The 13,745-nt window shown below is 41.3% G+C and overlaps 1 protein-coding gene across 2 annotated transcripts in view; it reads right to left on the bottom strand.

The window, feature by feature from the left end:
* rcan3 (regulator of calcineurin 3) overlaps window positions 1–13,745 on the bottom strand; it is a 37,004-nt gene continuing 23,259 nt past the window's right edge. Inside the window, exons 3-5 of one of the 2 annotated variants that reach the window (XM_046413302.1) lie at window positions 6,541–6,714; window positions 4,871–5,042; window positions 1–1,969 (exon numbers count right to left, since the gene is read on the bottom strand). In XM_046413302.1, coding sequence (XP_046269258.1) covers window positions 1,815–1,969; window positions 4,871–5,042; window positions 6,541–6,714 — 501 coding nt within the window. In that variant the 3' untranslated portion in view covers window positions 1–1,814. The remainder of the gene's footprint in view (window positions 1,970–4,870; window positions 5,043–6,540; window positions 6,715–13,745) is intronic. The other variant, XM_046413303.1, reaches the window with a different exon arrangement.

The raw sequence follows: 13,745 nt of genomic DNA, 5'->3' as shown, positions 1-13,745 counted from the left end.
CTTTATTAATCCCTGGAGGGAAATTCTTGAAATGAGCAGGTGATACACTGATGATATGCTATGGGACTCTTGACCAAAAAATGGAAAAATATGTAAGTATTGAGTATGAGTTGTAGTGGATGTTTGTTTGAGTTTCCACTGAACTATGGGTGCTTATATGAAAATTAAAAAAAAAGAAATGCAATAAAAATTCATACTCCTATGTTGGAAAAATATGATTTCTTTCTGCTCACTTTAACAATATACATCAGAGTCTCCAAGTAAGAAAAATGATTTTGTGTTATCATGACAATATGAGGTGAGTGAACGCTTTGGTTGATAACTCATGAGGCTACCTAATGTTCCCTTTTCTCAGCAAAATGCTTTCAGGTAAACAAAATCTAAATGGACTATTTCCACAAATCTACCACTCGGCTATGTACAGCTAGAAGCAGCGCAGTATTCTGGTGCGCAGCAGGAGACGGTCGAGAGCCCCGCAATTGCTTGGAGATATCAAGAGATACTCAGTGCAAAACAAGCAGCTTTAGGTTTCAGAAAAAAAAAAATAAAACAACCTGAAACCATTAAAGATGTGAAATACGACAAACAGAATCAGAAAAATAAAATCAACATCTCGAACCCCTTGAAGAAAGTGAGGGGGGAAATGAACTGTCCCTTCTCCATCAAATCCCAACAGAAGCGATAAATGCTACTTTACCATCAACTTGAAGACTGAACTGTCAATTTTCCAAGTAAAAGAAAATCATTCAGCTTTTTTTCGTCACTTTATACTTTGCACTTGCGTCAAAAGCGTCACACTGTTTCCCTGTCATCACAAACGACGACTAAAAAAAAACACCTCAGCTCATCATCTACAGAAGTAACTAAGCATGCAAAAAGTGTTGGGGTATCAAATACACTGTAAGAATACACATCTAGTAGTTTAGCCAAAAAACAACACCTCTCCAAATAAAAAAAGACAGAAAGCCAAAACGAGCAAAAAAACAAAACAAAAAAAGAGAATCAAACAACCACCACAAATTTGTTAGTCACATATGGTGCTTCGTGCCGTGTGTGATGTTAAATAGGTTCCTTTTTCTTGATATATCTTGTTAGTATTTGTGTTTCCGTATGCAATTTTTTTTGTAATACAGTATATACATGCAGACAAGAGCGGGAACATCACACACTCAATCTTGATGCGAGCTAAAGTGACAAATCAGCAGATATGAAAATGGATGAAAAAGAAGAAAAAATATACACATGTATATATATATATATAACCTGAAAACAATTTTTTTGTAAATAAAAAAGAAGAAGAAGAAATGTCTTTGTTTAGAGGTATCACATATACCTCAACTGAAGAACATTGTACGCTGTGAGAGGAAGGGAGAGGTACAAGCTAACAAGCTAACTAGCACGCTACTAAGCAGGACTAGCAATGAGAGCTGAGTGTGTGCGTGTGTGTGTGTGCGTGTGAGATAAGTGACAGGTGCCTGCGTTGGGACAGGTATTTCGACCCCTCTTGCTGAAAACTAGGTGGGGTTGGTGGGGTGGAGGCAAAGCATGCCCACCGCTCCCCACGCTGTCCGCAGAATGTGATGAGTGTGTGTGTGATTCTCATCCATCCCCTTCAAGCCGCCTCATTCCATCGCCACGCTCCCCACAAACACCGTCTTTGAGCAATGTTTGTTGGTTTGTTTTTGCTTGTAGTTGAACTGAAATGAGGGGCATCAACGCTCTCTGTGAGTGCAGAGACGAGAGAGAGAGGGCAGGTGTGTTGCGGGTTTAAGGGGCGGTCGGGGGCCGCGCCGGTGTCGGGGGGTGAGGCCTCTCTAGTTGAAAACTTTGGGGGGTCCGTCGGGACGTCTGGTCTGGACGATCTGCTGCTTTGGCCGCGCTGCGTCGTCCTCTTCCGTCTCGCTCTCGCACACGTGGACGACCACGCTGGGGGTGGACTCTGTCCCTGCGTGGAGCTCATATTTTTCACCTGGAAGAGAGGAAGAAAGAGAAAATACTAAAAGATTTAGGAGGTAGTAGTGTAAAGTAACTGTGTTTTTTTGTCTTGTCAACAAATCCTCTGAAAAGAGGCATTTTTGTCTAAAAGCAGGCATTGCAGAATAATTTCAGTCCTTTTATTTTGATAAAGTACTCACAAGAGCACCAACTGTGTATTATTTCGCATCCAGTCCCCAAAAGATACACAATTTGTTCTTGTTTGTTCAATTTGGTAAAAACTAGTTTCCAGGTGTTTGGGAAAATTAGACTCTTTAAAAGTTGAAATTGTGTATTTGTGACCCCTTTTTAAATATTTACATCCTTAGTATGAACTGGGCTTGAGGCTGAGAGCTTTAGACGGGGTACAGGTAAAGTCAGAAAGTATTGAGAGACAGAGACCCACTTACATTGTTGTTTTCTGTCTCTTTATGCAGTTTTATGACAGCTCAATAAATACAGAAAAACAAAAACCTTGTCCTTTATGTGCAATCTGGAGGTATTTCAATTTGATCAATGCACTGCATTTCAGAGAGGATTATTAACTTCTTGTTTGACTACATTTATTTGTCAGCTAATAGTTAGCAGTTAATTTGCAGATTAAGACATTACAATCATTGGTCAACTTATAAAATATAATCAGTGAGGAGATGTACATTCAGAAAAATGATCATCTGTGATTCTCCTTTTCCTTGTATTGGAGTACAGTGAGACAAACCTGAGTAGCTCTGGTTGAAATAATATGCCTATAAGTTAATTAATCATTTACTGTTACTATTTATTATGCACTGAGGACATTTTTACAGTAGAAAATAATATCCTGTTTGTCTCATCGCATTGAAAACAAGCACTCCGGCGAGGGGCCACGACTTTATGAGAAAACACGAAGACTTTCCCTGCAACGGCCGTTTTTCAAGATGCCAAACTCGGTGGACTCAGATTGAAAACACACACTTGCTAGATGTTGTCACAGTTGCCATGGAGATGAGATCAGACAGACACCCAGACAGGAGGAAATTGGTCTGGTAGCTTTTCAGTGTGGTGCCAAGCAGAAAGATGGACGGTGAATAGAGTCCTGCTGTTACTGCAGAGAGCTGACAGAGGGAGTCAGCGCGCTGTGCTGCTGCCCTGCGCAAATCTGATTTTACATCCAGGATGTGAGGCAAGAACAAAGCCATTTCCTGATGCCTCATGTTGCTATCGTAACAGCAGCTGAACAGTGTGCGTGTGTGTATGTGTGTGTGGAAATTTTTAATCAAGGTTTTGTTGATAATAATAATAATGAGTAAAAAAAAGATAATAGTGTTCGAGTCAACACTAAGAATGTTTTCCACCTCATCAGCATGAGCACACACACATAAACAAACATGGAAAAACACTGTGGACATGACACACTTTTTTATGTGTGCTATGTGACATTTTATAAAGGTTGCTGCAATCTAAGATCTTGTCGAGAAGTCAGACAGCGGCGACATTATCTCTGAGCAGAATGAGCTGCCAGGGAACAAGGTCTCTTGGAAAGATTTTAAAACCTTCCAAATGTAACTGTGCTGAGCTGAGCTGCTTACACACTTCATATGCTTGCTAAAATTGTAAAAGGGTGGCAACTGCAAACACATTTGTTTGTGATGAAGTGAAACTGATCTACATTATAATCCTGACATCAGGACTATAATTGTGTTGTGCTCATTTACTATTCCCATTTTTAAAATATCTGATTACTTTATTGCCTTCTCCATAGGAACTGACTGGGTGCCCCTAATGTGTCCCTGATTTAAAACAACCCGCAGGTGTCAGCCTCGTCAGGGGAATGGAAGAACTACCGTTAGCTCTATTGGTAGGTTGAAACTGCTTTTTCGAGATGACTTGTTTTAGCCTTTGAAAAAAGGGTCTTACATATATGAATACGATGGCATCAGAATCAGAATCAGAATTCCTTTATTTATCCCCGAAGGGAAATTCTTTTCTTTAAGAATTTCCCTTCGGGGATAAATACATGCGTCATTCCAAAATATAGTTTGCCAACTCGCTAGTTGCAGGGCAGAGCTTGTTAGTCCCAGTGTTAAGGAAAGTGATAAGGAAACATGTAAAATATAAACTGTTATTACGTTCTAACTTTGTTTGGTTTTGCTTATTTGGCAAAACTGAACTCGTTTTAGGGAAAATCTGTGTGGTAGTTAATTTTTTGATGCCGTTTGAATTGTGCTTTGAATTATACACATGACATTTGTCACTTAAAAGGATAATTTTGCAAGTCAAGGAAGTCGCATAACTATTGAGTTGTGTGTGAGACCTCTCAGTGGGCCACATCTCTCGTCTCTCAATTACAAATATATACAGATTTCACATCCATACACAAGCACACACAAATATTGGCAAGGTTGCCTTTTCTTAAAGATGTCAAAATACAGAAAGTGGGGGTTAAGCATCCTTTACGCTGAAGGATGTTGAACAGCTCATTTCAGCTTCAAGCTGATGTTTAAGCTGACACTGGAACTGGAAATGCTGACAAACATTTCATACTGAAGGACTTATTATTAAAATGCCACTCAATTCATAATGTAGGTGCTCTTACATAAAATACATTTGTAATAAGATAAATTATACCTTATACTACTTCCCAGACATTACTGAAAAGCCTGCAGGAAAAGTCAAGAATAACACAAGGATGATTTCCACCTCAAAGTCCACCTCAATTCCTTTGTGCTTCCCTGCTGAGAAGTGTGAAATGATTTCCTGTGTTTATTTGGATGACTGTTCAGATATGACTGACTCCAGTCAGTCATGCACTGTGTCCTTCACGTTGTCTCTGGACATGTTTATGTGCATGTCTCTATCGTGTGCATGTATAAGTACACTGCACATCTGTGTTGAGCTTAAGTTACTGAGTACTGACCAGGTCCTAGCTTTGCTACTGCACACAGCAGGTCGTAGTTGATGACGGGCGTAGCATCTTCGCTCTGGCTCCAGCCCACGGGTGGCGACGCAGGGGGCGAGATCAGAAACTGTTTGACGGGCTGGGGAGGGGCCAGGTATGACTTGTCGATGTCCTCGTCACCGTTCTGGACCTATCAGAGGGGAGATTAAAACTGATTGACTAAGCTGTGGTGTTCGAAAGCGGAGAAGTGGGTGGAACTGTTAAATTACAGCCGTCTCAATAAACTAGACAGTGGACATAGCTGCCACAATGAATGTGCAAAGCAACAAAAGTCTGGATCTCTGTACAGGGAGCAGACAAATTGACATAAACAGTTTTTTAAATTTAGCTCAAGCTGGGTCAAACTGGATTAGCTGTTCATGTTCATGCTGCCGCCAGCTGCCCCGTACTACACTAATTACACAAATTAAGGGGCCTAGAGGTGGGAGAAGCAGGTTGTGATCGGAGGGTTGCCAGTTTGATTCCCTCATCGGACGGGCAGGAAAAGTTTGGGTGTGGTGGGGTGATTAATGAGAAAAATACCCCCCCAACACCACCAATCAGCCTGCTGATGTGCCTTTGAGCAAGGCACTTAACCCCCAATTTTTGCTCCCCGGGTGCCTGACAGTGGCAGCTCACTTCTCCTGTGTGTTTCACTGCATGTAATTTGCCGGGTGTTGCATGTGTGTTCAACTAAGGATGGGTCAAATGCAAAGGACAAATTCAGTGTGTGTATGTGAAAATATATGTACTGCCAATAAAGCTGATTCGTAATGCTTAACTCTTAAATGTAATACTGATAGAAAAAGACATTAGATTTGCAGTTACAGCTTCAGTCTTTGCAGGCTCCTTTCCACGCAGAGATTCTGACATTCTGATAGCCAACAATTGCCATGATTACAATACCTACACGTGGCATCGGTCTGAGCGGTAAAATCCTTAATGCTACTTACATCAAAGTCCAAAGAGGTGCGGCAGGGGTCAGGGCTGGTGATATATTTGTGATAAAATGGGAATCAATTATAAGCTGACTAATGGCTTCCTGGGAAGCAGGAATTTTATGACTTGCAGCCCAAATGACGTGCAAACATTTGGGCTGAACAGTGTTTTACAGTGAGTTTTCTAGGTTACATGTCACAGTTTTTATTCACTGTAACACACTTTTGGTGACTATATTTCAATGGGTTTTCTCGACTTTCTACACAATGAAAAATATAACTTTTCATTACACTTTTCATTTCCCTTTCTCCCCCAAAGTCAACAGACTGACACAAAAATACACATCACTACAACGGAAGAGAAGTCAACTATTTGTGTTCTTGTGTTCAGTCATGTGACTAATGATGTTCGACAGGAGTGCTGGTGGGCTACTGAGGAAGCAGTCAGGTGTGGCTGAGAGAAAAGAAGAAGAAAAAAAACCAAAGAAACAAATAAAAAAGACAAGTGAAAACACTTGAAGAGTGGAGCCAGCGTCTCCATCCTCGGGTCCCTCTGGGATTTTTGTCCCTGTTGTGTCTGTGCATGTTGCAGTAAATTATGAGTTATAGCATAACTTTCCATGTAAATAAGCACTGCTCTTCTCTTCCTGTGATGGTCGATATCCCAGGCCCCTTGCATGCCCTTTCCCAGACCCCTTCGTGGACACTCACTTGGGCAAAGTAGAGTTTAAGCTTCTTGCCATTGAACTCGGACTCGTGCAGCTCGATGCGAGCGCGGGCAGCGGCCTCTGGGGTGCTGAAGTTGATCCGGATTCTCCGGAAGCTTTTGAACATCTGGAAAGTTGTCTGTTCATCGTAGATCCTAAACAATGCCTCGAACCTTTCCTGCAGAAGATTAAAACAGAAGGAAGTACAAAAGTCATAAGAGATGGATTTGAGGATCTTTATCTTTCATGACTGAGCACTGTGTTGTTTACTCTCTTGGCGTTTCTGCTGATATTCAGAACATAGTTGATGAAAAAGAAATTTATTTTATCTACAAGATTATTTCTTGTGGATAAAATGTACTATTATTATGTATTATTATTTCAGCAACACAGAGGAGAGGTTGCTTGGAGGAGCACAGACGATATCGTGTTCAGTTTTCTATATTTTATAGTGCTAAGTTAAACCTTTCAATTCCATATGAACAATTTCATTTCAGATTTTTTGCTGAAAAGCTGAGTCACTTCAGGGTGAGGTCAGGTTTCAAGTGATTCACTGACACCACCTCTGCCTGAGCATTAGACATGACTCTAACTGCTCTCAACCCATTTTATTTGCTTTGAATTAACAGGGAAATTAGACTTCCTGTCATTTTCCGGCAATCTTCTGTTGCTGTCTGCCCCACAGCCCTCTTTTCTCACTCTGCCCATCTCTGTTTATTTTTCCACTTTATGTAATTCTCTCCTTTATATTGTCGCCGCTCTCTCCTCACCACCACACGTTGTCTTTAACTATACCCATGTGATATATTCCCACATCCTGTATGTTTTTTTTCACTCAGTCCTCTCCATGGGCATCAAATTGGTTGTGAGCTCAATCAAACAGCTCAGTAGGAGGGGAAAAGGAAAAAGGCCACCAGGAGAGCTGGTTTCTGAGTAATCGGTTGCGCTCTTCTTCATCTCCCAGCCAACCATCTCCCAACAGAGGCAGAAACGTGACTTTGAAACCAAGACTTCTTTCGAAGAATCAAAATGGGTGATGGACTGATTGAACCATTTTGATGAGAGAACTGCCATAAGCAGTACAGGCTAGATTCAGACTCCTTTAGGTTTTGCAGGTTCTTCTCAACGGTGCCGCCATATTGTTTATTTTCTTTATGTTCTTCTCAAATTATCATGCACAAACGATACTATTACAGCTGTACTTATCACACAACAAAACATCTCTTAGCACAAATAGCTTGTGCAAAGTTAAGACGTTAACACAACATACCATGCAAATGATCGTTTTCATTTCCTGTTCCCTTTATCCCATTCGTGTTTACACTGCACTGAGGGCCACCTTTGCAGTCCGTAGTAACAATATCAGTTGGTAAGCGCCCCTATAAAGCCAGCCCATAATTTTGTGACAGTGTAAAGGCTCCCGAAAATATCTTCACTTTCAGACAGCGGGAACCATAAGACTGAAATACTCGCACAGCAATTATGTTGTTCGGCTGACACAGCACCTCTCGCCAGGAATGGAAAGGGTGGGAGTTACCTGAAGCAACACAGGCAGCATGTCAGCTGTGAGATCTGCCTCTGCACGTTAGTGACAGCTTAGTGATGGCAGACACCAGGTACCCGTAGACTCAGCACACTGAAATGAGTGCTCCATTCTGTCTGCATGTCCCGTGTCCTTTTGATGAATCCCTAAAAAAGTCTTTTGCACATGTACATCGGGTCTTACCTGGTTCTCCATACTTTTACCAATTGCTAGTAGAAGAATATTCTATAAAAAGGGTGCATGTATTCTGTATCTCTGCAGAGACATCACATCATCAGCACCGTCTGACACATGCAGAGCTGTTAATGACTGAGCAAGCTGTGAACCACAGTTATGCTGCGATGTGGTGTACACTGTGGTAAAACAATTTGCATTAAAAAAAAAAAAATAAGCAGATTACCGCTTTTACTCATAATCCTCCCTCCCTCCCTTCTTGTTTTATTTCCAGTTCTTCTCCCCATGTAAGTGCATCTGGTCTTCCCTTGCTAAACACCTCGGGGTAGCTGGCTAAACTTCAGAGCTGATTTCAGCTTCGGGCTCTGTGATACCATTTTTAGTCAGGTTTCTAGTTCACCATACAAGGTGCATTCTAATGAAGCAAGGGAAAAGAGGTCAAGTCAGGAATGTGTGAATGTCCTGACTCCTTTTATGCACTTTGAGGAGAATTACAGAGTAACACAGAAATTAAAATACTATAACCCCAAAAAGCCAGAGGAAAGGGAAGTGTGTGATTCACCGCAATACAGAGGACAGCAGAGAAGTGTTAAGTATGCTCATTTAAATCTGACTATCACACCCCCAGAAACAACGAAGTCAGCTGCAAAATAGTTGAACCGCTGCAAACCCAGCCTTATGCAACTGGATTACAACATCACTGGAGAACATATTTATTGTCTTTTTTTTGTGTTTCTTTTTTTTGGTGGTTTGTGCTCCTGTTGATGCCACAGAAGCTAGAACATATCCTGTAGCAAAAGTGGGAACAGCAAATTTTTTTAGTGACACAATAAAATATATTTTTGATTTTCATGTATGCTATAAAGCTGTAAACTACTAAACCTTATGAAAGAAGCATCAGCACACTCAAATCTATACAAAAACACTTTTTTTTATTAGCAAGCTTTCAGCCATAGGTCTTCTTCAGGGCAGTTAGCAAGTACGTGCAGCAGTACGAAAGATTAAAACAACATCAATAGGTGAGCCTTAATGCGGAACGTTTGCGTCAATCAGTTGAACTTGTGTGGCTAAACATCATCAAACTGTATCCTGGGTATAGTGGATTACAAGTTAAAGACACGGTGTCTTTAGAGACAGTCAAGAAAGACCAAGCACCTTGAGCATACAAACTTCACATTATACACAGCAGACAGAACATGCAACATTACAAACAAATGCTGCAGCCATGGCTGTAGCCTAATGTTTACATCTGCTGCATTCACGTGCTTCCTGTTCATGCCTTGAGCGTCACTGACTGAGTGTGCATTCAGTTTGATTTTCGTATTCTTGCTGTTTAAATCAGCCATAACTGATTTTTGAATCACTTGGGGCAGCTTTAAGCACCCAACAAGCTTTAAACAAAACATCAACATAATATCAGCTTAAAAAGTTGATACGCCAAATGTAATAGCAAACAGCGGCTTCTTACCTCACAATGAATATAATTTCAATATTCACCTTCTTTTTAGCTGTGTTTTGCTCTTCGCCACATCCTGCCAAAAATACTGGGCTCTTTAGCAGCTACATGCTCCTCTATGTTCACTAGCTAAATTTATCTGTCGATGGTGTAGGGAAGGTAGTGTGCTGGTTTATGCCTTTGGCATGTGGAAAGAATACTGATGAGGTGAAGTGATGCCAAAATGTTATGTAGCCTATAGTAAAAGTATAAAATCACTGCTAATATAAAATCACTGCAGCTTTAAGTATTTTAGGTAAATACGTACTGTAGCAAATTTTAATGTCTTCAAATGAACACCGAAATTTCACGGTAAGATCTTAGCCAAAACTGTGCTGGCATATGCTATAAAAAAAACTTATAACCAAACTACAACCAAATTGCTGCTTGAATTTTAGAGCATTTTATAATAACTAGCTAATGCTTGTTTGTAAACTTTGGGCTAAATGAAATGAGCTTGAGAATGACAACAAAGCACTTGTCTGGCTATCTATAGCACCCACTTAAGCCCTTATTCAAACCGTGAATTTTCCATGAGCCCTAGCCAGCTACTATGACTCACATGTCATCAAACTCCATGTGCGATAACTGATAAGGTAGGCCTTTTCACTCACACACACACACACACACACACACACACAGAGTGAGTACTTCCTTAACCTAAATTGATGTTTTGGCATGAGGAGAGATGCGGGAAAGCTCCAATATCATGTTCCATAACAGCACGTACCGTTTGTTTTTAACCCCGCACAAAGATGCCAGTACACCCGTGGCCGACTGGTGCGTAACAAGTGAGCGTGCTTGATCTCTAATTTATGCGGCCTCTTTATGTGGTCCCTACGAGCAGACATCCTGAGGGAAGGAGGAAGAGGAGGGTTAACAAGGAAGAGGAGAGGGGTGTTCGGTTGCACAGGGCTGAAAAGTGGCCTGCTCATCTGCCATCGCAATGTTCCCTGCGGTGACCCACTCCCTTTGTCCTCTTTGTGAGTGTGTACAGTGTGTTCACCATTCTCCACTGTGTTTCCACAGTTAGTTAGGTGGAGTTTTGGAGGGGTCCACACACATATTGTCATGTACACATACTGCACACGAGCAGTAGAGGGCATGTCTGCATGGTCAAGTGATGTGACAAGTGGCCCCATTAGGATCTAAGCACAACTGAAGGACGACTGTTCGCCTGTCAGCAGTGATGGGATGGTTTTAACCGCACAAAACACACAAGGCGCGCACACACACACAGAGAGAGAGCTTGATCCAGCACCTGCTCCTACTGTATTTGCAGTGAGCGAGAGCTGTAGGACAACAGGTGAGAAAGGAGACGAGAACAGCGTGTTCTCGTTTTTCATTCTCAACAAGGCAGAAGACAACAAGAAGACAACAAGAAGCTCGGCGAAAATATGATTTATCACACATACAGCAGTTAGGTAACAGAAAGCAAGAGAAAACTGGAGAACAAATGAGGGAGGGGGGGAAACACAATCCATACACTAAACACTGCACCTCATGATTCCGTCTCACACTAAAGAAGTTTTACCCACAGGCTTTGTTTATCTAACAGAGGAAATCTGATGTGTTTAAGGGTGGAGACAGTCCAGAGGCGAAGGTGTTAAGTCACAGCTCTCAAATAGCCGACAACTTGACTTGATTGGAACGGCAAGGGCCGTTGTTGTTGATGACCGCATGTTTCTCCATGTCACCTTTATGTAACAGCCAGGGTGAATCTCAACAGGTCAAATTCCCTTCCTTTCCTGTCCTAGATTGTCTCTTTGTATCAGCCCTGCCATTGCACCAAACTGGCAACACTCAAGCTGCAATCTGCAACATTACATCTTTTCCCCTACGTTAACTTTGACACATTTCATTAATAAATACAAATGCAATACTTGCAACCCATACAGAAACAACCCAGGACAGTGAAAATCCAATGTGGAGAGATGTAAAGCTTGCTAGTGAACTGCTAGCCACTGTGGTGGTAGCTGTAGGGGCATCCTTCAGCAGATTGCTGCCTCTTGGGTAATGAGGCAGTTATGTTCCTGACGGTAATGGAAAGGCTGTCATCGCAGAGGCAGCAGGACAGGTCTGCGGGCATGACTCACAATCAGCAGCACAGGGAGGCAGCAAGCACTGAGTTGGCCAGTGATCCTGACACACAATCATCTGAACAAAAGATCAGCCAGCTTAGGGATGAGGCATGGGGTTATTGGTCGATGACAAGGTTTCATATGGGGCAAAGTCAGATGGCAGAACAATAAACAGCAGTGACTGAGTAATAAGCATTTATAGCATATCTACTCCTATCTACACATCTTCAAGGTAATGAATGAAGTGGAGAAATAGGGTGTAACCCTGTCACAGATAACTGTGGCTTAAGTGTTTTCTCATCTTATGTAAAGGAAGGATTATGTTTCTTCAATGTGTGGGGATCAGTAACAATTAGCGGAGCTTCAGGTCCATCCTGCTCTGTCGACACGCTAAACATAATGACACGCAGCGAACCCAGATTCAGTCGAAGCAAAGCGTCCACACGAATTCTCAGTTAAAGCCCCACAAGCTGTTGATTTTTACTGTTGTTGTTCATTGCACAGTTTTGGGACTTAAATAGCTCACAAATTCAACTGTTTGTCACTGGTAAGAGTGAATAAGTCACATCAGCTGAGACATCCTCGACATGTCGCTTCTTTCCTTTGATTTGAAAAATGTAGCTGAATATCCACTAAACACACGCATACACACACACACAAAAAAACCTTTCTATCTTTTTTAAATTTCAAAACAATTTGAACAGCTAAATGATCAGGGAGAAAACAGCATGTAAAGTATTATATGGAATCAGCACAGAGATTAAGAGAATTGGACTCTTGGTGAATTTCAAAATGTGATGGGCATTTTTTTTAACTATTTTCCCAGATTTTACAGACCAAACGATTAACCTTGTATTTGAAAAATCAGCAGATTAAACTTTAATGAAAACAGCTATTGGTTAAAGTCCTAATTCTGTATCTACAAGCATGCTTTGTCTGTGTAGAAAGCTGCAGCCATAGCATTTAAATTCAATGACTGAGTCACAATGATCTATTTTGATCTAGTTTCTCATTTAAGCTAGTACAGTATTTAAATCAGATTGGTACCAAAATCCATGACAGTAATCCACAAGCTAGTTCAGTTCTATGCTGAATTACACCATTTGGCATTTTGGATCAAAATGAAAAGATTAACAGAGCCTAATTGGGACGTAAAGAAGGGTTATTCAGTGTTTAGTTTGTCCAGCAAATCACTCATCTTTCTCTGCGACACGTGCACGGCTTTAGCACAATCTAATCCAGACCCTCGTGCTTGAATGGGATTTGGGTGAAAACCAACAAACTGGGCCAGGGAGCCTCAGGGTGAGTCACTGACAGCGTTGGACTAAAAATAGATCATCTTGGAATAATTAAGAAAATTCATTTCTTTAACTGTGTGGACCATCATTTTTAATTACCGTCCTCTCGAAGCTGGCAAACTGGAACCAGTCTAATAAGGTCAAACAAGGCAGGCGGACTGTAGCGATAACAGACGGAGCTGGATGATAGATCTCGTACCTGCATGCACGTCTGTTCCAGCACATTTTTGCTTATCACCCTCCATATTTTTTCCATGACTGTTCCATAAGACACAGCCAACTTTCCATTGCAACCATGTCTGTGTGCAGTTACAACTATCACATGTGACAAGAAAATGAGTTATGTGTAAACACAGCGGACTTTCCGGCCGTTGAACAATACTACCAACACAATCAAATGTAAAACAAAAAATACTCTAAATAAGAAAGTGTTTCCCTTTACTTTTTACAGGTTTTCATCCATGGTCACAATGCAGAACACACAATCAACCTGTTAATGATTGGTTAATATGCAAAACCTCAGAGCTTCTGTTGACTGCTGAGGTCAGTCAGTCTTTGCTCGACTGTTCTGGCCGTTTGGGGTGCATTAACACTTGAACGAGTAATGCAAAGAAACAC

This window comes from Scatophagus argus, chromosome 15 (genome assembly GCF_020382885.2).
Source record: "Scatophagus argus isolate fScaArg1 chromosome 15, fScaArg1.pri, whole genome shotgun sequence".
NCBI lineage: Eukaryota > Metazoa > Chordata > Actinopteri > Scatophagidae > Scatophagus > Scatophagus argus.
The sequence above is the reverse complement of the archived record's forward strand: the minus strand, read 5'-3'. Positions and strand labels throughout refer to the sequence as shown.